General features: G+C 37.2%; 1 protein-coding gene across 32 annotated transcripts in view; it reads right to left on the reverse strand.

The window, feature by feature from the left end:
- Positions 1 to 27,741, reverse strand: part of ANK2 (ankyrin 2) — a 654,899-nt gene that overhangs the window by 77,886 nt on the left and 549,272 nt on the right. For 31 of the 32 annotated variants that reach the window (XM_055342391.1, XM_055342396.1, XM_055342416.1 and 28 more), the window contains 8 exons: positions 27,319 to 27,516; positions 24,322 to 24,420; positions 23,696 to 23,794; positions 18,507 to 18,704; positions 14,717 to 14,815; positions 13,327 to 13,425; positions 6,900 to 6,998; positions 5,923 to 6,021 (listed from right to left, as the gene is read on the reverse strand). In XM_055342391.1, coding sequence (XP_055198366.1) covers positions 5,923 to 6,021; positions 6,900 to 6,998; positions 13,327 to 13,425; positions 14,717 to 14,815; positions 18,507 to 18,704; positions 23,696 to 23,794; positions 24,322 to 24,420; positions 27,319 to 27,516 — 990 coding nt within the window. Of the gene's footprint in view, positions 1 to 5,922; positions 6,022 to 6,325; positions 6,735 to 6,899; positions 6,999 to 13,326; positions 13,426 to 14,716; positions 14,816 to 18,506; positions 18,705 to 23,695; positions 23,795 to 24,321; positions 24,421 to 27,318; positions 27,517 to 27,741 lie in introns of those variants that run through there. The other variant, XM_055342407.1, reaches the window with a different exon arrangement.

Genomic DNA, 27,741 nt, shown 5'->3' on the forward strand with positions numbered 1-27,741 from the left:
TATTTTTATTATTTTTAAGCTTTTTATTTTGTTTTATTGTTTAATTTTTTAATTTTATTAAGATTTTTTAAATTAAGATTCTCAAAGGGAGACAGAACATGAAAGACTCCTAACTCTGGGAAACGAACTGGGGGAGTGGAAGGGGAGGTGGGCAGGGGGTGGGGGTGACTGGGAGACAGGCACTGAGGCGGGCACTTGACGGGATGAGCACAGGGTGTTATTCTATATGTTGGCAAATTGAACACCAATAAAAAATAAATTTATAAAAAAAATTAAGATTCTCAGTGTAAATAAATGATTCAAAAATGTGAAGGAATATCTACTGTACTAGACTACACCAGGAATGTTTATTTAAGGGAGGTGTTCTAGAGGATTTGCCCTTCATAGGAAACATTCCACAAGAGGATGCTTCTCTATTTGAAAATAAGTGATGGAAATGTTTTTTAAAATGATTAGATTATATTGCCTGATGTACTTAGTTTACATTTTCAGACACTGATAGTAGGACTATATTTTCTGAATATCTAAGAGTAGAGTGGAATTTTTAAGAGTGGAAATACCATTGCTTTAGTTCGGTCATTGAATACTATCAAAGTAATTACCAGCAAATATATGTAGCAACGGAAAGAGTAACACAATGATCACACAAATCACAGATTTTTTTTTTCCTGTATAGGTAGTAAAAATGCCCCCTATATGCAATGCAGTAAGTATAGTATGTATTAGTTCATGATATAGTGCTTGACCTTTAGAAGGCCATCAATAAATATTTGTTGAATGGATGATAAATAAGTCTTCCTACTTATGAATAATGTTATAAGAAATGAATACATATTTTCCTTTAAAATAGTGTCCTTTGAAAACTTGATTATCAAAATATAAATATGGTTTTATACAAATGCATCTGAATAATACACAGAAAACATATAATTAAATGATCATGGGCAACTCCATCTGCTATAGAATCTAAGATTCTATAGTTAAGATTAGAAACCACTTTAAAGTTAAAATGGGTAGTGTACTATACACAAATTTAATAGTATATAATTAAATCAGATAATACAGCAATAAAAATAGGATATGATAGATGGAAGGCTTAATAATGAGTTTTTAATATTTCATAATGTAGGAAAGATGTAAAAAATAAAGCATGAGCACTTAACATGCTGTTTTGTAAACAGATAACATCTGGTTTGTTTTATGCAAAAGAAAAATTGTATTTAACTGACCTCCACTTAGCCTACTCCCCTTGTCAACCATTTTCTTTGTATCACATACTCACCAAACCACAACAGCATTATGAGTGATCTTGGCTAGTATCCCACCTTCTAATGCCCACATGCAATGGCTCCCATCAGTGGGGTGACAGGCTTAATTTGGTTTTGTTCCCAACCTATTTATACCAAATGTGTATGTTAACAGAATGTCTGTAGTAACTTAAATAGTATGTAAATAATATTTTTCCACAACAACTAATGTAAATAATTTGGAAATCTCAACAAAGATGAGTCACCAAAAATAACTGCTACTCAATTAGGTATGGTTGAGATAATTAAAGCAGATTAGAAAAAAAAGTATGTCAAAAATTTCAAAAGGCTCTGCACTCAGAATAATGTCACTTTAACATAATATACAGGATGAGTACTGGGCACCAGGGTGGCTCAGTCGGTTGAGTGTGTCCAACTCTTGATTTCAGATCCAGTCATGAAATCAGGGTCATGAGATCCAGCTTTGTGTCAGGCTCCATGCTCAGTGGGGAGTCTACTTGAGATTCTTTCTTTCTCCCTCTCCTTCTGTCCCCCACCCCCATGCATGCTCTCTTTCTTTCTACAAAATAATGAGTCAATATTTTAAAATACATATATATGCATATATATATACATACATACACAGGATGAATACTATCAAGATATAAATATCATAGGATATAGTATTAATAGTGATGTTCTTTGTGTAAGGTTGATCATTTAGCCTCCTTCTAATCAATGGGTCTACATTCAAAGGAAAGATCTTGACTCTACCTCAAAAGGTGTCAAATGACTACATGTATTTATTGCATTGCTACTTCTATGATTCCCATTTTAACTGACAGCATCAGATAAAATTTAGGACTTTGAATATTTACATTTTTTTAAAGATTTTATTTATTTATTCATGAGAGACACAGAGAGAGGCAGAGAAGCAGGCTCCATGCAGGGAGCCTGACATAGGACTTGATCCTGGGACTCCAGGATCACGTCCCAGGCTGAAGGCAGGCGCTAAACCGCTGAGCCACCCGGGCTGCCCAATATTTACATTTTCTTAATTATCAAAAATGTCCCCATTATTTAAATGATAATATAAAGTTATTTTTATTTTAATAGTTAACTTAGCAATTTATGATGTCATTTTTATTTTAGGAAGTTTTGGTCTGCTTAGCAATGATTATAAGCAACTTAAAACATGATCATTTTAGGGATCCCTGGGTGGCGCGGCGGTTTGGCGCCTGCCTTTGGCCCAGGGCGCGATTCTGGAGACCCGGGATCGAATCCCACGTCAGGCTCCCGGTGCATGGAGCCTGCTTCTCCCTCTGCCTATGTCTCTGCCTCTCTCTCTCTCTCTGTGACTATCATAAATAAATAAATATTAAAAAAAAAAAAAAAAGAAAACATGATCATTTTAAAATTATGCAAATAATCGATGACAGTTTATCAATAAGTAGAGGGATGAGTCATATCTCAGTCTTCCAAACTTAGGGGATTGAGCTTGTTGGCTTCTGCTGCCAGAAATGTGTACACGGCACTCTGATGTTCATTCCAGCACACACGCAATGATTATAATCCTGGGAGAATGCTGAGCTGCCTCATACCCCTGCTGGGTTCCCCAAAGTAAAGTTAGAAAAGCAAAGGTTAAGGAAACAAACCACAACTCCAAAATGTCTCAAAAATTTCTGAGGCAGTGGCTTCTCCTTTACAGACTGCTGCCATACTCTTCTCTCTACACAATGACTTTATTCATACTTTGGGGTAAAGAACTTTGGAAGGAGAATTAGCATAGGAAACTTTCTTTGATGGAAGAGAACTCTCATGACTGCTCAAATGTCACAGCATATGAATCCAATGAAGTGAAATTTGTACGTTAGTTAACTGTAATTTAAGTATTACACTTAAATGGTAATAACATTAAACTGAATTTAATTTTATTAATTTTACATAATTATTAAATTGTCTAGTGTGCTATACTGACCTATCACCAGTGAGCAGTTCCAAATTCTCTTTAGAAAATAATATTGCATATGATGCCTCCATGAAAATCAACAAAAAGCACTATTTAAGTAGGTTGTTTTTAATAGAAAACTAGGTGAAAATACCTCTTTCACAAAATTCATATTAAGCCACTTTTAGTAAAGCCAAGATCAGTTACATTAGAGTGGTTAAGAACAGGACTTTAGAATGTGACAAGCTAAATTTGAATCCTAGATCTACCTTCAATGCCTGCCACATTTGTAATCACTAAATACTCATTTTAATACCATTAATAACATCATTATGTGAAAAAAAGTATGAATAAAAATCTCTTCCCAGAGAGAGGAAGTAAGAAGTTTCACATAATGGACAGGAATAAATTCATATTTTCAACTCTTAACCCCAAATTCAATTTCACCAAACAATAAAAGTCACAATTCTAAGAGAGGCAGAAAGTAAAAATTTGGCAGCATCAAAACATGGTACCAATACAATTACCCATTTAGACAAAGGAGGTACTCCTTTAGTTAGTGCGGACAATGACTTCTTATCCAACTAAAAGCAAACATGCCATTATGTTTTATATTCATTTGTTGACTCCTTACCTAGAAACTTGGTTTCTAAGTATAGTGGTTTTTATTGGGGAAATGCTCGGCTGGGCAGGGTAGAGAATAATAGTTACCAGAACAGAAGAAAAGCTCACAGGGAGCTCTAAAAGTGGTTTTTGTATTCCACTAAAGCTAGATGTCGCAGAGGTACATTATCTCTAATTTCTGAAAGGTATCTGAACTCGTTTAGTCATGGTATTTAGCAAGCTGATTGCTTCTCTTTTCAAATATAGATCTATATAGTTAAAGACATTCACTCTAAGTCATATTTACCAGCCTGAAATCTCTTTGAAACTGAACATGTAAATTACATAGTTTTGTTTATGTTAAAGAATTTCTTACAAAACAGAAGTCTCATTCTCCACTGCCATTAAACAGTAAGCTTCTGGGGGCAGGGGGTAATGTTTTTACCACTGATGATTCTTCAGCACTCAGCACAGAGCTCAGCATATTTTATATCCAATATATATTGAAGGAATAAATTAGTTAATGAAATGAATGGAAGAAAAGCAGGTCAAGTAGCAGAAAAGACACAAGCCTGCCATCTAGCAGTCATTTGACAAAAAAGTATGCACATGATAACCAGAGAACGGAAAAGCTAATAAAGTTTACAGAAAACATGACTTCTAAGAACAGATGTGCTTGGCCAATCTTGCCACTACAGGCTTCACTTATCTGTGATATGCACATTTTTTCAAAGATGCCAAATAAAGACACATATGTATAGGTCCCTAATATGCAGATTTTTCTGATATAAAAAATCATATAGTAAGAAAAAGCAATTAAGATTCAGCCATATATAGCAACTCAGAAGTATAGTGACAGGCAGTAACAAGACTTGTTTTTCCTCCCATTTAATTTATTGAAGCTATACCTTAAATCTTTAAAAAATATTGTGGTGTACTAGCCAAAGTTTTTAAGATTCTGCTTGAGAAAACAGGCAGTACTATTCTCTCCCATCTGAATTCAGGCTGCGTCTCATGGTTCATTAATAAATCATACTCCACCCTATTAAAAATTTCACATCAGAACAACTGTATTCCATCTACCTCAATGTCAACACAGACTTGGTGTCAGTCTGAAGAGTAAAATTCCTTTCTTTTTCCATATATCTATCAAAAGAAACAAGTGCTCTAAAACTCTATATGCATTTCTAACTTAAGGCATTTACTAGAGCCCCATTCAGATTTTTTATGTTGATTTGTGATCTTATTGTCTCTAAACAACATCTAATGTTCTACTGTCACTCTATTTTTCTATTTTAAAAAGAGAAAGAGCTGTTGTTCTGAGAGTTCATGCTTAAGAAAAAAGTCAATAAATAAGTACAGAGAGAAACAGAACTTCCACTTTCAGCTGTGAGTCTCCCCATCAGGAGGCCTCCTTTAAGCTTTGCTTCAACTGAACGGTATAAGAAAGAGCCTCAGGACTCATTATTCCCATAGTCTTCACTCTCCTAGAGTTTCTCTGGCAAAGGCCATTGATGATCACTGCTCCTCCCAAAGAATCAGCAGACATATTCAAGCCAGCGCAAATAAAAAATTTTAGACCATATGCTCTGTGATACAGATACAGTTTACCTACTAAGTACAACCAATTTCCCTTTTCAACAAAAAATGATAATCAGAAATAAGAAGAACGTAAGGATGAACTGTTCTCATGGGAATGAATCTGACCCAGTCATCAGCACAGTATCAGGAGGATCAGGGTCCTTCCAGAGGCTGGCTAAGATCAGAAGTTTGCTGAGCGTCCTACCACTTTGCCAGCAGTAGGTGTCACACCCAACTACAGTGAAAGTGCAGAGCAGCAACCCGCCCACCCCCCCCCCAAAAAAGCAGTCGGAGAAAAAGGAACTAAATATTTTACAGTTACGCTCACATTTTATATGTATTTGTGTTAACTAAAGGCGGCTAAAACCCCAGTGTTGGTTGTGTAAGTGCATCTGCATTCTACATGCTTCTAGTTGTACCAAAAGCAAGTCATTCACCAAAGTAAGTTCAAAACCAAAAGCTCAACACATTTCATAAGTGAAAAAGTATGTGGCTTGAGAACGAAGACAATGGAACCAAAGCCCATCAGTCCCTTCAACTCACCGTGGTGGTGGTGGTCACCTCTTCCGTCACAACCTTCAGGGTGTCGACCACGGAGATGTAGCCCAGACGCTTAGCAATCGCCAAGGCAGTGTTGCCATTCTAAAGAGAGTGAGAGAGAGAAAGAGTGAGGAGAGAGAGGGAGGACTGCGCCCCGGCCAATGAGCTCACCGGCTGCTCCGCATGAGCCAGCATTTCCGTCCAAAACAAGGCACAGCTTAGGAAAAATCACTAGTTTTTACCATTACATCTGACTCTCTTCGTAACTTCTTTAGACTATAGCCCAGGTCACCATGGTAACACAACAAGCTGCATCTGTCTGCTCTTCTAATAAGAAGCACTTGACGCTTTAACCCTAAGGTGGTCAGACGTCTCTGCAGATACTGCACCCTGCTTGGGAAAGTACCTCTTGAACGGAGGACGATGCCTCCAAAAATTCTCAGCCAGTACCGAGTACTGTTGCTCCTCCTCCGAGGTCAGGCCACCGGCCGCAGGTTAAGATGTCACCGCGGGGAGCTCAGGAACAGGTTTAGCTACAGCTGTGCAGGAGCTCACGGTGCAACACAGTAACACTAGCCAGCGACTCCGGCTGCAGCGCCAGCCACTGGGGATCCCGGTTCGTTTAACTGCACCGCTTAGTTTACATTTCAATGGCTCCACCTCGCGAAGAGCTCAGGGTGAGCCCGCAGCCTCGCTACCCCCCCACCCCCCGGGCTCCCTTAAGAAGGCCCGGCAAGGCGGGGAGGGGGGACTCGCGCGCACATCTGAGCAGCAGCTGCGAGCCCAGCACGTTCCAGCAGCTCGGCGCGGGGCCCCGCTCTCCCGGGACAGGAGGCCGAGTCGGGCCCACGTCTCCCCCGCCCCGGAGAAGTCACGCTGATTTCTGGAAAGGCTTTCCAGAAATCCCGGGCTTTCCAGAGGGGCGGGGCGGGGCGGGGCGGGGCGGGGCGGGGAGGGGAGGGGGCGGGCGCGGGACTTACCGCGGTGGTGGCGTTGGGCTTGGCCCCGTGCTGCAGCAGGACGTTGATGATGTGCGTGTGGCCCTGCTGCGCGGCCTGGTGCAGAGGCGTGTAGCCGTTCTGGGGGTGACGGTGGCCACGGACCGAGCGCAGGTTTGCGGCGGGAGGAGGAACACCAGGTTAGCCTTCATGCTGAATTGCTTAGTCTTATGTTACAACAAACCCGTCAAGGATGCTGTTTATTTGGAGCTCAGTATCTCCCCACCCCCACCCCCCCAACACCAGCCCATTTCTCAACAACAAACCCTCCCTCTCACCTTATGGTCTGCGAAACAAAGAGAAAAAAAAAAACAACTAAAACAGCTTATGAACTAGAAAAACTAACAAACTCCGAGCTATAGCTATTAATATATCTCAACTAATTAGCATTAAAAACGGGTATGCTGAGAGATTTATGACAGAAGAGCGTTATCACAGTGATGTGATTTCTTCGCTAGGGAAAAAGAAAGTGAGACGTTTTTAACGGGAAGCTGCAGATGATCATACAAACCCTTGCTTGTTTGTCAGGACTTGTCTAATAACTAACCTTTGCACCAGCTTTAGGGCTTTCTAAATCAATGGAAGTAAATTTAATCTTGCATTCTTTTCAGAGAGCAGCTTTGGTCAAAAAAGCACATTTGGAGAATGGGAGATTTCGTTGGATGATGACTGGCCCACTTGCAACTAAAAATGACTTTAAAAATGAGATTTTTTTTTAAGATTTTATTTATTTATTCATGAGAGACCCAGAAAGAGAGAAGGGCAGAGACACAGGCAGAGGGAGAAGCGGGCTTCCCACTAGGGGCCTGTTATGGGACTTGTCCCCAGATCCTGGGATCACACCCTGAGCCAAAGGCAGATGCTCAACCGCTGAGCCACTCAGGCGTCCCTAAAAACGAGATTCTTTTAACATGTGGTCTAAACTTCCACACATATGAAAGCTCTGTAATCCATGATTTGTGAGGAATTGCTACTGAGGTAGCAAGACTTGCTTAGAACTCTAGTGGGTGGCAGGTATAGTACAGGTAGGCTGCCTGTTGACATTAATCAAATGCACTGGAATCCTTGGAAGCATTAACAAAACATTAATATCTATCATTAATTTAACGTTTATTGGCTCCAGATACCAAACCCTGGATTTGTCTTTAATCTTTATTAACATCCTAAAAATGAGGGTGCTTGGTACACAGTAGGTGTCTCATAAATCATGAGTGACTGAGTGAATGAATACATGGTTGAATAAATGTTTTCTTCCCAATTCAGAGATGATTAAATGGAAAATAACAGTTCAGTAACTAATTTTGCAGTCATTCTAGATTCATAACCTGTGTAGATCATGATAGCCAATGGGTATCATGCTACTTTTTAAATTATCTAGCTGCCTCACCCTGATAAAATTGTATCCATTGTCTGGGGTCTAAGTTCTGAGTAGCCCATTCATACCATACACTTTTAGGGGTATATGTCCCTTTTATCTTGTGTCACTACTTCCTCATGACCAACCTGTATTTTTGTTACTTCTGTCTACAAAAGATGCCTGTCTATAAATACAAGGTGCTAGCTACATGATTCCTTCTATGCTTTCGCTGTGGCTTTTCCATCCATGGGGATGTCCCTATATGTATGAGAGTCTATCAGTCTGCATGTCCGTCAGTCTGGAACATCATCAGGTCTGCCATGTTTGCTATATATCCCTCCATTGGCATCACCAATGGAAATAGAAGCCAATTACAGGGACTCAGAGAAACTTACTGCCAATGCAGGACTCTGCTCTCAAATGAGGTAATCCATGGACATTTGAGAAGCATAAAGTAAGTGATACCGTTTTCCCTGAAAATTCTTCTCCATTGTGTTTACAAATATTCTACCAACCAAATTTATTTCACCTCTTCCGTATCAGCCAAGTTAATTCATTCAGCAAGCATTTACTAACCGCAGGCTATGTGTTAAATAGGAGACACTCTGCTTATGTAAAGTAATAATGCCAAGAGTAACATTCTTGCCCCCAAGAGCTCACATTTTACGGAGTCCTCAGTAGACACCATGACCAGGAAAATATCTCCCCAGCCTGATTTAATTTAACCTTTACCTATAGCCTCTGGTGCATGAGTATATTTGTTAGGGAAGTCTGGAGCAGCTCAAAAACTTTTACATGAACATTTGGTTGCAGCTTATCCATGGTCTTAAGCCCATTCTGCTAGGCACTCTAGACCCAGTCTACCAACTTCTAGCATATTCCTAAACACCCCTCAACCCTCCATTTCCTCATTTACAAAATGGGAATAGCCAAGATTTCAAGTCCATTGAAGGATTATATGTGTTGTCCATGAAACTTTTCTTTGATTTATCTAAGTTGTATGAAAACCCTAACAATCACTATTTTGCTTTTTTTCTTTCTCATTGAAGAGCTCCATGATCTTTGCAGTATATTTTATAAAGAAAATTTCCTTTTATATGCTGAAGTTCTAAACTTTTGCAAGTTTACCTCAAGCCAATGTTCATAGGCTTTCTTTTTAGTTTTAAACAGTCCCATAAGAGAAGTTCACTTTTTTAGATTTTTACACCAGACCATGAATGTTTGAGGACTAAAGGCAATACATATGCTTACATTTTCATAACAAAACAATTTTAGTAACCATAGTTACATGAGATATGAGGCAGAAACACAAATCCTTTTCCAAAAATGCCATTCTGTGTGGAAAAGAAATTCTAAAGTGTTTATTAAATAATGTCTTTCGATTTATTTATCAGCCCCGCTCCCCAGAAGACCTATCAGAAGATATGTTTGCTTCCAAAGGCAAGTAAACTCTACAGAGTTCACTTAAAAAAAAAAAAAAACCTGAAAAGTTTCTCTCAATCAAATGTCTATTTGAATGCATATCAAACCCCAGGTAGGTAAATGATACTATCTAGACAATATGTGTGTCTTGTGAATATTATTTCAACAATCACACATTTAACAAAAAAATACGGTAACTGTTTTCATGTTCCTCCAAAGTCTCATTGCATTTATTCCTTTCAGGAGAAGACCTGGATTCTAACAAAAATGTCTTTCCTGTAAGCTTATGTGTGATCTGACTCAGCAAAAAATGATGTTTGGTGCTGATATCTGAAAATTCATAGTAGAGCTTTTAAATAATCTCAAAGTACAATTTCACAAGAACTCAATGATTGCTCAGAACCTAGGCAGCAGCTATTCTTGCTAGAGTCATATTAGAAGTTTTGAATCTTGAATGTCAATAGTATTGTTAATCATTTTAAAGTTAACTATTTTTACTTGTCTTGTAAATATACTTCTGTACAGACATGATTTTGTTTCTGCTTTAACTATATAAAAAGACTGACTTCCAAAACTTCTTATGTTTCTAATTATTAGCATTTTGAATGATGACTCTGAAAACTCTTGAATGTGCTCACACTAGTTTAGTTGAGCCCACTCAAGTTCCTTTAAGAATTTCTGACATAGGGCAGCCCTGGTGGCTTAGCGGTTTAGCACCACCTTCAGCCCAGGGTGTGATCCTGGAGACACAGGATCGAGTCCGAAGTCAGACTCCCTGTGTGGAGGCTGCTTCTCCCTCTGCCTGTGTCTCTGTCTCTAATAAAATAAATAAATAAAATCTTTAAAAAAAAGAATTTCTGATATATAAACTTAAAAAAAATTAACAAACATGTAATTATACATTTCTTTGGACCAAGGAATCTGGAGCTGCAAGTTATATCTTGCATAGTAACAGTAGCTATATTATTCATTTCTCTTTCCCTTGAAACAATTTGAGTGCACTGAAGTGTGGTGTTACATCCAACCTTACTTTGCTGAATAGGACCCTTCTCTTGCCACTGGGAAAAAACATTTGGGATCAAGTCAGTGCTGCATTATCCCTGACAACGTCTAACCCACACCTTACACATCATTGCCTCACTATAAGCATTACTATGTGATATTTCAAATGTAACAGGGTTGGTGGAAATGGTGGGGATGCAAAGAAAACTGTTGCAGCCACTATGGAAAACAATATGGAGGCTCTTCAAAAAATTAAAAATAGAAATACCATATGGTCCAGCAATCCCACTTCTGAGTATTTATCAAGAAAAAAAAAACTCAAAGAGATATATACACTCTCATGTTCATTGTAGCATTATTTATAATAGCCAAGATATGCAGCAACCTAAATGCCCATCAATGGATGAATGAATGAAGAAATAAATAAAACTGCATACACACACGGACACACACACACTGTAACATTATTCAGCCATAAAAAGGAGTGGAATCTTGCCATTTGGGACAACATGCATGGACCTGGAGATTATCATGCTAAATGAGATAAGTTAGAGAAAGACAAATACTGCATGATCCTACCTACGTGTAGAATTTAAACAAAACAAAATCTGAACTCCTAGATACAGAAAACAGATTGAGGCAGATTGAGGTTGCTAGAGGCAGGGGGTGGGGAGTTAGGAGAAATGAGTGAAAGGTATCACAGGCTTAAAAACCTTATTTAAGTGAAAGAAAATGGATTTAAATGTTATATGACATTGGGTATCCTGTATTCAGCTATCTCCTCCATATTTAGACGGAGGGATCCTTTCCTCAGATCAAGAGGTGGTGATTAGAACATACTGCATCTTTTATAATGCATCACCAATAAAAACACAAAGAGATTTAGAAGTATGTACTCATGATAAAAAATATGTTTCACAGGTACATTTAAAAAGGAAGCATTACTGTTATTCATAGGATTTAGGAATCAAAATGTTCAAGTAGTTTGAGAAAGCATTATAATGGTTGTAGTTTAAGGATAGATAAGATTTAAATAAGTAAAAAGAGCATCTGAGGAGAGGGAGAGACCATGAGTAAAACGGGAAAATACATAATTGGGAGAAAGTAAAGCACTAATAGTTTAGTTGTAGGGAAGTTATGAGGTGGTCATCTGGGAACTTACATTACAGTAGGTCCCATCATAGAGGCTCAAAATCATGGAAAAGGATGACTAGATCAGAGAACTCTTCAGAAGAGGGAAGCAACAGGATTTGATAGCATGGAATAAATGTCAGGTAGGAGAGTGAATGATAACTGATGAGATTTTAGGTATAGTGAGTTGATGTTAATGACCTGTAGCAATTTGGAAGTTAGAGCAGTTTATTGTAACAGTTAAGAGCACTGGACCCAAGGAAGTCAGGGTTTGAAGTCTAATTCCTCCAACTAATACTCTGTGAATTTAGATGAGCTATTTAAATTCACTATGGAAAATATAGATGGTAATAGCCTCTGACTCTGAGGTTAATTTAAGGATTAAATGATTTAATATATGTAAAGTCATATATAATATATATGTGACTCCTAGCATGTACTTAATGAATATTAGTTTAAAATTTTAAAAAATGAGGGGTGTTTGGGTGGCTCAGTCCGTTGAGTACCAGACTCTTGATTTCAGCTTTGGTCATGATCTCAAGGTTCTGGGATCAAGTGCCACATCAGGTTCTGACTCATCAGGGAGCCTGCTGGAGATCTCTCTCCCTCTCCCCCTCTCCACATTCACATGCATGCTCACTCTCTCTCTCTCTCTCTCTCTCTCGCTTGCTCTCTCTCCCGCTCTCTAAATAAATAAAGTCTTAAAAAATATTTTTACAAATGAAAGGCACAGGGGCATGTGGGTGGTTCAGCCAGTTGGGCATCTGCCTTTGGCTTGGGTCATGATCCCAGGGTCCTGGCATTGAGCCCTGCATGGGGCTCCCTGCTCAGAGGGGAGTCTGCTTCTTCCTCTCGCCTCTCATGCTTTCTCTCTCTCTTAACTAAATAAATACATTTTTAAAAATAATGAAAGGCACACAGTCTAGGGTGCCTGTCTGTATTTCCTCATGTGGATGGAGGAGGTTTTCTGGAAGAGGGTCCAAGGCATTAAAACAAGATAAAGAATTGGCCAGAACATCAAAATGTTCTTTCTAGCAGACTTCTTTTTTTTTTTTTTAAGATTTTATTTATTTATTCATGAGAGAGAGAGAGAGGCAGAGACACAGGCAGAGGGAGAAGCAGGCTCCACGCAGGGAGCGCAACATGGGACTCAAACCCGGGTCTCCAGGATCACGCCCTGGGCTGAAGGCCACACTAAACCACTGAGCCACCCAGGCTGCCCATATCTAGCAGGTTTTTATTGTATTCTGTAGTAAACTGTTAACTGGATATGAGCTACTTTAGCTCTACAATAAAAGTAGTATGTGGCTGAGAAAGGTTATGAGAATGAAAAGTCCTAAACAATTGTACAAAATTATATTGCTTATTCAAAATTACTTTAGAAGAACTGAAAAGAAAAAAAATACATTTGTAGCTATGGTGAACTAGTGAAGTATCCATATAGTTGAAACCATTTTGTTTATAGAAAATGAAAATGAGTACAAGTATTTTATTTACCTTGGTTTTTGCGTTGACATTTGCACCCTGCTTCAGAAGAAAGTTGACCATTTTCACATTTCCATAGTGACAGGCCACAATTAAAGGAGTGTAACCAAGCTATAATAAATACATAAATATATAAATAAATACATATATACTCTAGTGGTTAATACTCAGAAGGATAGGTATTGGTTAGAATCTCAATGTATGAAGGGTCAAAATTCTATTCCATTGTATAAATATTACTAAGCAGATTATTTACATTTCCTGTGGATACAAATATGGACAGAAGTTGATCAAAGAGCACAAGAAACTTAACACCAGCAAAGGAAATCAGACATGTGTGTGACTTGATCTGATAGAGGCTAAGAGAGAGAGACACAAATGGAAGGATCTGGAGGAGATGCAAGAAAATGTAGCTTAGGTGGGCTTGACATTTTAATGGCATAGAGAAGGAAAAGCCATTTCAAGACCAAGGGCTGGAGGCAAGCCAGTAGAGGAAGAAAAGAGCAAGTCATCTGGATTGGCAGAGCAATAAGAAAGAGAGGTACTGGCACAAAAACAGACACATAGATCAATGGAACAGAACAGAGAACCCAGAAGTGGACCCTGAACTTTATGCTCAACTAATATACGATAAAGGAGGAAAGACGATCCACTGGAAGAAAGACAGTCTCTTCAATAAATGGTGCTGGGAAAATTGGACATCCACATGCAGAAGAATGAAACTGGACCACTCTCTTGCACCATACACAAAGATAAACTCAAAATAGATGAAAGATCTAAATGTGAGACAAGATTCCATCAAAATCCCAGAGGAGAACTCAGGCAACACCCTTTTTGAACTTGGCCACAGTAACCGGAGAAGGACAAACAGTGTATGTTCTCATTCATTTGGGGAATATGAATAATAGTGAAAGGGAATATAAGGGAAGGGAGAAGAAATGTGTGAGAAATATCAGAAAGGGAGACAGAACATAAAGACTTCTAACTCTGGGAAATGAACTAGGGGTGGTGGAGGGGGAGGAGGGAGGGGGGTGGGGGTGAATGGGTGACGGGCACTGAGGGGTACACTTGACGGGATGAGCACTGGGTGTTATTCTGTATGTTGGTAAATTGAACACCAATAAAAATTAATTTATAAAAAAAAAAAAAAAAAAAGAAAGAGAGGTTGGCTTAAGTCAGCAAAATTAGAATCCTTTTATAAAGGGTCCTGATATCATGATCTCCATTTGGACTTGATTCAAGCCAAAATGGAGAACCATGATAGATTTGTGAGTAAAAGAGAATCATAATGCAGAATGGGCTTTTGAGGAAGGGTGCTGGACTTGAGATGACCTGAATGGGGGCTACTGGGAGTCATCCAAGTCAGAACCTGTCACAATATTGAAAGTGATTCACTTTTTACCTTCGTGTGAGCATCCTGGTCAGCCCCATGCTTAGTAAGAATGTCAGCAACATTCACTTTATCTTCCTGGGCTGCAAGGTGTAAAGATGTGAGTCCACTCTATAGAAGGAATGGAAGCAAATAGGTACACTGAAAAATGACAATGAAAAAAATATGTTTCATCATCTATAATGTCATGTCTTGAAAAAACCCAGGACAATTCATAGTCTCTCCCTAGAACTTGCAACTTTTGATATTTAAAACAAACTCTCCCAGTTAATATGTCTTTCTAAGACATATTCTCTCATATTCTCTCTTAATCAACTCTTTCAACACATTACATTTTCTTTATTTGGGTCCTTCTATTATGATGTGAGACTTTAAAATAACTCAGCTAATAAGCTTCCAAACACAAATCCATCTGTGCCTTCTGCTGAATCTATTTATTCCCTTAAATAATTAACCAACTACTACTTCTGCTTTATATCCATAGCAAAAATCTATATTTTCATCAATAAAGTATTATATCAAGGTAAAAAATTGTAGAGTTACAGGAAATGAGTTCAGAATAGTTTTCTGTAGTAGCTGAGGATAGTATATTATTTGGGGGGGTTCTCCTAAATGCTAAATAAAAAGCAACCCCATCATTTATATATAGCACCATAAATTCGCCAGTTTTATGTAAGATGTTTGGCAGTTATACCTCAAGTAAATATTCTAATTGTATATTCAATTAAAATACAGTTAAGCATTAATACAAGATGAAAGCCTAGAGAAAGGAGAGGGAAAGAGTGGTTTATTCAGTCAGTACCACAATCTGGCAGCCTCATTACATGTGCAAGTAGCTTCCATCAAACAAAACTGAAATTAAAAGAGTATCTTTAAAACCTAAATCATGTGTGTATTTAACAGGTGTTTTCTGAGTACCTTTCATATGCCGGAAGTATTCTAGGTTTTTGAATATATCAGTGAACAAAAGTTTCTGCCCTATATTCTAGCTAACAGTGTATTTATACCCTGTGTTTCTCTCTCTGCTATTGCTCAAATACTTAGTATATTCATTCCTTCCTGTAAATCCTGCGGCTGTACAATGAGTGAGCTGACTTATGAGCAACCCCCTCTCCCCACACTGTCCCAATTCATGTCCAGTTAGATCCCACCAGCACCCCCCGACTATGGCTTTGCAGATCTGCTTTTACACAGTCAAGTTAGGTTGAGACAGTTGAGCTAGGTTTTTCAAAATTCATGATCTCTAGCCAGAGGGTACTCCTAGAAATGGACAGGTCCTCTGACCTTTAAAAAAAACATAAGTGATATGTACAGAGGGAAAAACATTCTCCAACTAAAAAGAGAAGGTTTTTTTAATTGAGAGCCTGGGGCTTTTTCATCCTTAGAGTTCCAGCTGAGCTCAGCTCTATTTCATAAACCATCAGGATAAGATGGAAGGTACACCCTTTCGCATTAACATGCCCTCACTTCTAAACAAATACTATCTAGTCCTAAAGTATAAACAATATGGATATTGGGACAAAACAGAAGATTCTTTCTTATTTTCATTTTCTTCATGTGAAAATAACAAACGTAAAAATATTTCTCTTTATGTAGACAATTGGTCTTTTAAAAATGTTATGGAAGTGACTGTTAAAGGAAATGACCATCAAATATATCGAAGACATTTTTAATGGTGTGTCAAACATGTATGCTGTTTTCTACACTATCTGCAGAATGGGTTTTCTACAATATAAGATTGCAAACTAACAACCAGTATGAAAATCCTCTACAATTTATTATGATAAATTTGCATACCTAAATCAAATTATGAAAACTTCTCCAATAAATCAAGAAAATAGAAGATGTTGAAAGAGTTCTTTTCAAAAAAAAAAAATTATTTCCTAAGATGCACTAGAGGACTCTACAACTGTATTTTATTACATGGCAATGGATAAGAAATGTAATATCATTTCTATATTTTAGTTCTTACTGAGAAATAAACATTTGGAGAGTATGAAATTAATGATTTCAGTTGGTCTTGAATAGAAAAAGAACATAAGTACTTTTCAAAAGCAATGGGAAAACTTAGTATCGGTTTTGTTTTTTACTTGCAATAATTTTACAGTTGCATTATAATACTGACAAAAAGGCAAGGTTATATTTTTATAGATAGATCGTATATATTATACCATTATTCAGATATATCTGAGCATATTTATTACAGTTTTACTCTAGTGACAAATATATCATACCTTTATTTAGGACAGCACCCAAATCTAATATTGAAATCATTGTTATAAAGATAACATAATTACTTTGTGGTTTAAAATTGAATATATTTCTTCACTGCGGAGCATGCAAGTGGTCTTATAGTGAGAATATCCCTAGTAGAGTAAATGACCACTTGAATGGCATGATTTCAATGGCCACAAGGAAATCCATGCCCCCAGACTTTAAGGATAACTGATAACACTGAATTTCACCATAAGGCTTCATCATGTTCATTTCTGTTAAAATGAAAATATCTTTTGGAGGAATAACTCTATAATTAGCTCTCACTATCCTTATAAAAAATGATCTATGAGAATTTTTGATAGAAAACAAAAAAGTTTATAAGGACAACAGGTTTATTGGAATACTTCTGAGTGATAAAAAGACACAGAATAGGACTCTAGGGGCATTCAAGACAACTTGTCTTTTTCATAGGTATTTCTAAAGGACATAATGCTCCATAACTTATCGATAAACATTATTAAAACCAATTTACAACTGAGTTTCCAAAAGCACTAATTAGTTCAACAGTGAGATGCAGAAAACATAGTACTTGCATATTTGTAGAAAATCCTAAGAAACTTAATTTTCACTAAACCTGTATCTTGTGTTAAAAAAGCATTAAGAGATCTAAATGATGAGCTAATTTCTAAATATAGGCCTCAATTTTTAGTTTCTCAGAAGCTGACTCCAGTGGCGTATGTATAAGTGTAAGATAGATAAACATTAAATAGATAGGTGGGTAGGTACAGTTACAGATATACATGTAGAGAAAGCAGGAGATGTATAGACAGACATGTACTTGTAAAAATCAAAATATTTTCATATTTGAATAATGTCTTTTCCCCTGACTCTTACTCTATTATAGTTAATATGCTTGCCCACAAAGGCTAAATAACTGAGGTTCTTTATTAAAAACACTGCTTCACTGGCTGCCACCACCACAACCACCCAAGCTAAGCTAAAGTTGGCTCAGAAATATATATTTTACTGAGTTCCCTGCATGCCCCCTTCCCCAAGCCCCCCAGGTGCCTCTGATGCTCGGTCGGGCTTGAGAATGGCTTGGGTAGTGGCCATGGACCAACAGCTTAGAAGCAGTTGTTTGGGCCAGAGCCCAGATGAACTGTCAACTCTCTCTCTGTATCTCTCTCTCACTCTCCATTTCTCCGTCTGAAATTTGGAATTAAGACCAGCAGGTACTATGGCAATCTGGACTCACTGCTTGAACTGCAGTGATATCAACTCTTGGGAGCTATAGGGTCACCACTTTGGTCATACACACAGAGAAACAGAGAAAACAGAGATGCAGAGAGAGGTAAATAAAACTAACTTGCAGGAAAAGTCAAAATTCAAAAATGCAGCCATACAGGCAAAGAGCCTGCTTCTTGCTTCCTTGTGGTTTTTTCCTTATAAGGCTCAACTGTTATTATCCTTGAATTCTATAAGTCATCTCTGTTTCCTTTTAATACATCCCCTCTTTTTGTTCCAAGTTTTCTTTGATTGGTTTCTGCTTACATTAATCTAAGAGACCCTTGGCTAAAAACAATACCTTAGTTGACATGTGGATATTGGCTCCCTTATCCAGAAGCAAGGTGACCATATCTGTGTGCCCCTCCTGTGAGGCCAGGTGGAGTGGGGTCACTCCCTGTTTTGTTACAATGTTAGTCTCTGCTCCATAGTTCAGGAGTGTGGAAGCTATCTGCATTTGATTCTTCTTGGCAGCAATATGTAAAGGAGTATAGCCATTCTGTAAAAAATAGAATAAAATAAAACAAATATACTTTATAAGCTTAACACTTGCCCTAATGTGTATGTGTGTATGTATGTATATATATATATACATATATATGACATATATATGTAACATACATATATATATATATATATATATGAAGGAAATAAGAATCTCTAATGAACAGAAAAGTTAAAAAGTGAGTTTATAGTAAATTCAAATTCTTACTCATTACAAGTTCCCATCCAACAATACCCAAATCTTTACAGCCAATATCACAGGGCACCCATCCTACAGTAAGACAGGTATAGACACAAAGTCCCAAAGCTTAACATTTCCTTCTTACAACATTGAGTCTTTCCTGCAGAACACCACAGATAAACCAGGTTCCTCTTCTACATAACTATCCTTCAAATACCTGGAGATGGTTTAATATTTCCCTTCAGTCTTCTTTTCCAGGTTAAACTTTCCAAGTCCTTCAACTATTCCTGATATAAGTCCCATTTATAGATCTCTCCATTAAGGATGACCTGTTCTAGACTGATTCTAGTTTGCCAATATTGCTCTTGAATTGTGTGACCTGGAACTGAATGCTATATTTCAGGTACAGTTTTAGTAGCATAGAATAAAATGGAATTCTTTCCATGATCTTTTCAGAACATTTCTGTTATTATGCTTCTCGCTGGATTATACTTTTTACTCACTCAATAGTTATTTAGTAAGTTGCCAGCATGTGCCAGGCAGTGTGCTAGGTATGGGAATACAAAGGTGGATGATACACAATCCCTGTCTTTAAGGGGCTGCCTGCTAGTGGAGAAAGCTCAAAAGTAGAAATATGAGGCTACTAGTTTTATGTGGCAGTTTGTGGATAGGACCAGAGGAATTCATACTTTGCTTACTAGAGCCAAACTTTAAACCCTATACTTAGTTAAAAGAAAAAACAAGTAAGCAAGTAAGCAAACAGACCTCTAGAAAAAATGTTAGTCTGGAACTTATATTGTTTCCTTTCCTTTTCTATTTCAGGTCTGCTAGAATTTTCTATGAAAAATATGTAAAAGAAATTAAAAACAGTAGCTTTGCCATTAACTGTGATACAATGAAGGTAAAGACTGCAAAATGATCCATTGCTTCTTATGAATCTATCATAAGAGGTAATTTTAGGTTAGGTCATTTCCTGAAGTCTAACTGCAGAAGTTACCAAAAATTAGAAGGGGTTTTGAGAATTTAAATGTCTTTATATGCCATCATCAAATCTTGATCATCAACAGTCCTACCTTATCTAACTACTCTGCCCCCATTTCTCCAAAGAAAACTAAGCATCTGTCAGTTCAGATAAATGATACTTCTCTTTAAGCTGCTGAGGAAATTTGGCAGCTCTCCTTAGGAGCCTGCTCATGATCTGATCATACGTTCAAGATGCTCCCAGGTGTTCTGGAACACTGCACTTGGACCATGGTTCTATTAAGATTAAAGGATACTTAAATCTTTGCAGACCCTGTAAGTTTAGCATCTTTTTTTTTTTTTTTTTTTTTTTTGCCATAGTGTTTTTTTCAGTTCAAATGTCCCCCATTCCTGTACATGGGCTCTACAAAAGTTAGGTGAATTATCAGAGTAAGTCTAACAACGTTAAGAAGTCAGAGACTTGGGATCCCTGGGTGGCTCAGCGGTTTAGCACCTGCCTTCAGCCCAGGGTGTGATCCTGGAGTCCCGGGATCAAGTCCCACATCGGGCTCCCTGCGTGGAGCCTGCTTCTCCCTCTGCCTGTGTCTCTGCCTCTCCCTCTGTCTTTCATGAATAAATAAATAAAATCTTTAAAAAAATTTTAAAAAAATAAAAAAATAAAAAATAAAAAAAGATGTCAGAGACTTATGTGGAAGAGGACAGGAGGTTTTATCGAAATAACATAAGAGATCATTTAAAAGATGATCTCTTATATAAGAGAGTTGGCTGTCCAGCAGTCAAACTATAAGATCTAAATAGCCCTCCTATTCCACATAGAGCAAAAATTCTTGGAACAAAAAAAAAAAAATCCAGTGAAAACTAATAAAAGCTTCCAGGCTCTGGTTGAAAGCAAACAGATTCTAGAGTTTAAGGGATTTCGTCTGTGGTTGGGTTAGGTGGTTGCAGTGAATAGAGAGTCAAAAAGCAGAGATAGGGATAATCAACCAACTGGAAGCCTCTTGGAGTGGTCCCAGCATGGAAAGACTCATGCTTATCACAGGCTGGGGCAGATGAGTGGAAGACACTAGAGGAGCCTCCTGACCACCAGTCTACTCTGGACATAGTAGAGAATTGCTCAATCTGGTCTTATGGACTCTATGTGTATACCTAAGAGTAAGAACCAGACACTGGAGAGGCTAGTGATCATGGCTAGGTTTGTCTTTTTGGGAAAACCATATAGATTATTTTATAATTTAGGTCTTCTCTCCCAAGTAGATTGAAAACCCCTTGTGGGAGGAGAATGAAGTTTTACTACAACCCTTTCTTTATAAATAGTAAGACTTCAAATAAAGTGTTATTGAGTATTGATGAACTCTTTCATATCTATGTTGAGAATGGCCAGCTTGGAGAGTTAATGAAAAAAATACTGGCATGTTGTATGAGGAGGTATTTTTTTTATTCCATTGAAATAGTTGCTTAGTCTCCATTATTTCATTTAAATTTATTGAGAATCCACATAATACTGTATGAGATAATTCAGGGATATGTAAATGAATATGACATGATTACTATCCTCAAGCAATTTATCATCTAATAGGGAGGAAAACCTCAAATAAATGCAGAATTAATGAGACTATTGAGAGAAGGATATAAAGGGATAGAATGATATGCATAATTATAAATATTTGCCCCCCTCTTTGATAGTTTAAATATTTTATTGTTAGTATATATTTATACCAATTGAAATGTATATATAAATGCATATATGTAGATGTGTATGTAGTATGTGTATAAAGTTATGCATATTTATAATATATTTATTTACAAAATATATGGTATTATACAGAGTATAATTTTTATATTGAATATCCCATTTTATTTTATATGTATATGTGTAATTTAAATAGATACTTGGGTACATGTACATATTTATGTAATAGAAGTAGAATAATCCTCTCTCTACTACTTTGGGACACAGTGGACTTAGTGGGTAAGAGCGCTAGTTCTAGGGGCACCTTGCTGCCTCAGTCAGAAGAGCATTAACTCTTGATCTCAGGGTTATGAGCTCAAGCCCTACATTGGGTGTAGAGATTACTAAAAAAAACTAAATAAAAAAAAAAGAGTACTAATTCTAAAGTCAAATTGCTGGAGGTTAAATCTTAGCTTTATCACTTATCAGTCATATGACTTTGGATAAACATATTAACCTATTCAAATCTCACTTCTTTATCTATAAAATAGAAATTTATGATACCAATCTCACAGCATTATTATGAGATTAAATGAGATATTGCATGTAAAGTGGTAGGCACAGTATTGGTAAATAAATGGTAGTTGTGCTGTTTTATTATGTCATCTAACATAGCATGAATATTTTCCTAACACACTAAGTACTTTTTAAATGAATCCTGGTATATTCTCAATATATGTTTGCTGAATGAGTTAATGAAAAATGCAATGATTACTTTATGTATTATATGAGCTTCATGTATATGTTCAGTGTAATAAAGGGGCACCTCAAATGGTGAGAAATGCTCTGTCCATAGGTCCAAGTCTTACTTGACACTGTTTCAGAAATTGGTGATACATACACATCAAAAAGGAATTCCTAGGAACTTAAACGGATGTATATTGTAGTTAACATAGATGAAATACTTAAAGAAAAAAGAAACAAAGAGTCTTTCATATACCACAATGAAAAAATTGAGGTCTAAAAGAACAAGTGAAGAAAAGGTTATGTTTTAACATTCTGGTTATGGGGGAAAAGGTAAAACCTATCCTGCCTTTCTTTTCTTTTTTTTTTTTTTTTAAGATTTTATTTATTTATTCATGAGAGACACACAGAGAGAGACAGAGAGGCAGAGACACAGCCAGAGGGAGAAGTAGGCTCCATGCAGGGAGCCCGACATGGGACTCGATCCCAGGGCTCCGGAATCCGGCCCCAGGCTGAAGGCGGCACCAAACCTTTGAGCCACCCGGGCTGCCCCTGCCTTTATTTTCATTCCTTAAAATTTAAAACTTTAGTCTCTAAAACACTGAATGTTGGTAATAAGAGTCATCTCTGCTGGTTTGTAGGCACAGCCCATTAATCAATGCTGACTTTTAAAAAATCTTAAAAGGCTTTGTGGAAGTAACTGGTAGAAATAAAAAAAAAAAAAAGTCAATACCAAAAGCCACTATCACTAGGACTACTTGCAGTTACACCATACCATGTGTTTAAAAACAATTCCCTGCAACAACATAGAAGGAGCTAGAGAGTATAATACTTTGTGAAATCAGTCAGAGAAAGACAAATACTATATGATTTCACTCATACATGGAATTTAAGAAAAAAAATAAATGAGCAAAGGAAAAAAAGCAGAAGAAAAAAAACAAACCAAGAAACAGATTCTTAACTATAAGGAACAAACTGATGGTAACGCTGGTGGAGGGGGGAGGATGGTTGAAATAGGTGATAGAAATTAAGAAGCGCACTTGTCATGATGAGCACAGGGTGATGATGTATGGAAGAGCTGAATCACTATATCATATACCTGAAACTAATATAAAACTGTACATTAGGGGATGCCTGGGTGGCTCAGTGGTTTAGCGCCTGCTTTTGGCCCAGGATGTGATCTGAAGACCCGGGATCGAGTTCCGCATCAGGTTCCCTGCATGGAGCCTGCTTCTCCCTCTGCCTCTCTCTCTCTGTGTCTCTCATGAATAAATAAATAAAATCTTTTTTTAAAAAAACTGTACGTTAACTCTACTGAAATTAAAATTTAAAAACAATAAAAAAAATTCTCATTTGCAGTCAGATTACTAGTTATACCCTCTATCTGTAAATCCTTTTCTGCGGTCCTCACCTTAGCAGTGGCATGAGGGGAAGCACCCTTCTCCAGTAGCAGCAGTGCCACCTTCTGGTTGTCATAATGAGCAGCAACATGGAGCGGGGTAAGGCCATTCTGTAAAGGGTGTGTTTAAATTCAGCATTAATGAATTAGTGTGAGCTGCCCTGAGCTACCAAAATGCATGGAGACTGATATAGATTAAGTCCATGTTAATTAATTAATACGGTCAATGCAGAATCAAATGAATACCTAATGATTTTCATATTAGAAGCTTAGCTAAAACTGAAAATGTTTGGTGGAGCTTAAGTTAGCACAGGTTATCTTGATATCCACTATAAATAAAAGTCTAAAATGCTATGCAAGAATTGACATTGCAAGGATGCTTCTAAATTTAGAGAAGTTCTGGGCCCTGTTGTGACAGGAACATACACTTGAGGCACAGCTCTGAATGCCTTCTAAATTAGTGTGTATGTGGACAGGTCACGGACAGATATCCCCATCGTGTCTATTGGCATAGTTTCATCAGTTGCTTTCATATTCCTTCCAGAAGAGTGAGAAAAATATCTTGAAGTACAGATCTTCAAAGCTTCCAACCTGACTAAAGTGTTACGTAACTCTCATGTATTAGAAAAACGCTTTACCTTCCCTGCAGAATCTGCGGCAGCACGGCGTTGCAGGAGAAGTTTTGCCACATCCAGGCTTCCATACTTGGCTGCTACATGCAGGGGAGTAAAACCCTTCTGAAAATGTGAAGAACAGAGTAAAATGTAATATTTGTTTTTGTGGTTCCTAACAAAATCTTTTTTCATTTGTTAACATATTAAGCAAACTATGTTGAGTCTCTATGTTTGGGAAAAATACTAGAAGCATTAAATCTGTTAGTCATGAACAAGGACTACAATAGAGAAGGAAACTTAACATGTAAGAGTTTGACTTGATAGCCTGAACAAAACAAATTGTATATTAAGGACTTGAAACTGCTATTTAACTTTATAGGTTTGAGATTTATAAAAGCCACTACTCTCCCTCAAAAGGCTCTGATTAGTGATTGGGTGTAGAGATGGGGAGAGCTTGTCTTTTTCTTGCCCCTAAAATTAATAGGATGGAGACAGGAGCTGCCTTCTCTCCAATCCTTCTCTTTCTTTCTACACATTTTATAATACCTGAATTCTAAATTTCTACCTTTAAATTTTAGTATATTTCAGCAGCCATTGGTAAAAAATTATTGTGATTCAGTTGATTTGTATTTTCTACAGAAATAGCTAGATAAATGGTCAACAGAGAAAAAAATGCTCACTATTAAAAACCACCTCCCATCCTGTTATCCCCATTCCCAGAAGACCCACACTGTATAAAAAAGATCAATTCCTTTTGTAAAATACACTCTACTTCTGGCATAATGTTGAGCTGATTAACATCAGACTTTTAAACACACCAAAGTCTAAAACTTTTTTAAAAAGAATGCTCTGTTATCCATGTTAACATGTACAGATTCAATGTCCTGTGTGCCTAAGTAATGCCATTCTCTGTAATTAGCAGCATGTTACAAAAACAGCCAAGTCCCTGGACTCAGATCTCAAGGATGGCACAGTTCCTACATCATGATCTCAAATCCATCCTCTTGGCCAGACAGTCTAACCACATGCTCTTCTGGCACGAAAGTGAAAGTATGAGAGTTCCAAAGCTGACCAGGGCTTGTAACAACAAAGCAAATGTGCCTGGAGTCGGTGGTCTAAGGTATGGTTTATCCTTGGGACCCCTGAAGTCTTTATCACAACACAGAATATCTCCCAAGAAACAATATTGCCCTTTCACAGTGTCACCACACAAATTATGTTTAATTAAGATGTTATTTTTCTTTTCACTTCCTTTTGAACATTTGGTACTAATAAGTCCTTGGAGAAGAGTGATTCTTTCACTGTCTCCAAATGTGGGACAAATATAGGAAGTATTTCCTCCTCTTGCATTAGTCCGCTGCAGCCAACATTTATTGTTAATGTTCTATCTCTGCTCAAAGTACACAATGATTGGGGTGACAGTCAGGAAGAGGAAGAATTCTTTAAGAAACAACCACATGGTAAAGGAAGAAAAATAAATGCCTTGTCCTTAAAGTCCTGCTGGAATAGAGATCCAGCCCCTTTGTAAATTTGGAACCTATTATTAGACAAAACTACATAGAATCTTTACTGTGGAATCACAAAATAGAGGTTGGAAAGCATCTCTTGAGTCACACATCTTCCTCCTTCCCCTATGTTAATCTCATCAGGATTTCATTTACCCTTTGATATTTATAAACACTCAAATAGTTATAATGATGATGAGTCAACTATTCATCAGAACCCTAGTGAATTCTACTATTGAACTGCTCAGTTTAATAGTTCCTTCTATTTAACCACCCTATTTTACTATTGTTTTAGATAGATCTTTTAAATCCTAAAAATTTTTGCAAGGCACTGTTTTATTCTCTATTCCTGTATTTTACAGATATGAATTTGTCACCTTCATCTGATGAGACAATCACCCAGTGTCTCTTGGGTTGTTCTTGTTATTACTATAATGTTTGTTGATTAGCTTCTGTTTTTTTTTTTTAATGACTTTTAAAATCCTTTCAACTCTTCAGATTTCATCATTTGAATAATTATCTATTTCTTACATTAAAACATGTTTTATAGCCTCAAGCCACCAGATTAAGTCATAATGGCTAGCAGGCTGCTCCTACCTCTAGGAGGACAGATGCCACAACACTATTTTAGTTCATGCTTCTCCCTCCAATGTAGTATTTATGCCTATTTGTTATGAGAACATTGAAAATGTCTTTTAAATAATATGAATCACTGTTGATTTGTGGGAATTATTTCGCCTTGCAAACAATACACTTGCTGTGGGCTTTAAGCGTGTCTCATTTTTCTACTCTTCTGTACCCATCCAATTTCTTTTTCTCTGATTAACTGAGTGTGTTCATGTCTTATTCTAAGTCATATCCAAATAGTGAATTTCAAATAGAATATATCAAGTGGGAAAAAAATTATTCTACCCTAGCATGAAACTTTCAGGCTGGTGTATACAAAGAATATACAACTAATAAAGTGATTGTCCAGCCCAGCTCTCTTAAGGCACTGTAAATAACCAGGCAAGAATATAGCTGATAAAGATTAGAGAGCAGAATGGGAATGACAGCTGGAAAAAATGCAATTAAGTGAATTTCTAGATAGTACTAACACTCTTAACAAATATAGTATTGCCAATTTAATGCGATTTTCTTTTCTTTATTAGTAATACTATTTCAATATATTTGGGAATCTTCTATTTTTTCCCCTTCAGAATATATTATAGATATTTTAATGGAGAAAGAAGAGAAAGTAGCCTTTACTCTATGGAAATAATCTTAGTTAAAGCACTAGATACTTGTATTAGAAACGATACTATTTAGAAGAATGGAATCTAGCACTCTTTATTGAAGATATTATATGGAATTTCACAATCCCCTTTGATGATTTCGGAAATGAATCTAAAATATTCAAATAGAAAGAGGTAAGTCAGAGGCCTACAGAAGATCTTCCCTTCTTGTACAGTAGCACTGGGAAATCCTGACTCAGGATCCCACTTAGTCCATGCTGTCATGGAGCCATCCCCCTTACCTTGGTAGCTAAGGAGTGGGCTGCTCCTGCTTCCAAGAGGACTGATGCCACATCAACCTGGCCTTCCCTGGCAGATATGTGCAGTGGTGTGTACCCATTTGTCGTGGCTGCATCTGGATGAGCCATATGTTGTAGAAGCAGCTGGACAATTTCTGTCTTACCCAGGCGAGAGGCAATGTGCAAAGGTGTCTGTTCCTCCTACAACTCAAGCCAAGTAAAAGATTAGTGCCAGAACAAGCCAAACTTCACTGATAAAATATTTCACTCAGGTGTTTCCTGATGTCTTCTTGGCATCTCTAGGAAGTCCTATCCAAAAGGAAATTATTACTACTCTGACCATGATTTATTTCATATTTTGTTATGGAGGTGACCTGTTTGGTCACAAAATCTTTCTTATATTTTTTTTAGTAGTATGTATTTCCA

Source organism: Nyctereutes procyonoides, unplaced genomic scaffold (assembly GCF_905146905.1).
Source record: "Nyctereutes procyonoides isolate TBG_1078 unplaced genomic scaffold, NYPRO_anot_genome, whole genome shotgun sequence".
Taxonomy (NCBI): Eukaryota; Metazoa; Chordata; class Mammalia; order Carnivora; family Canidae; genus Nyctereutes; species Nyctereutes procyonoides.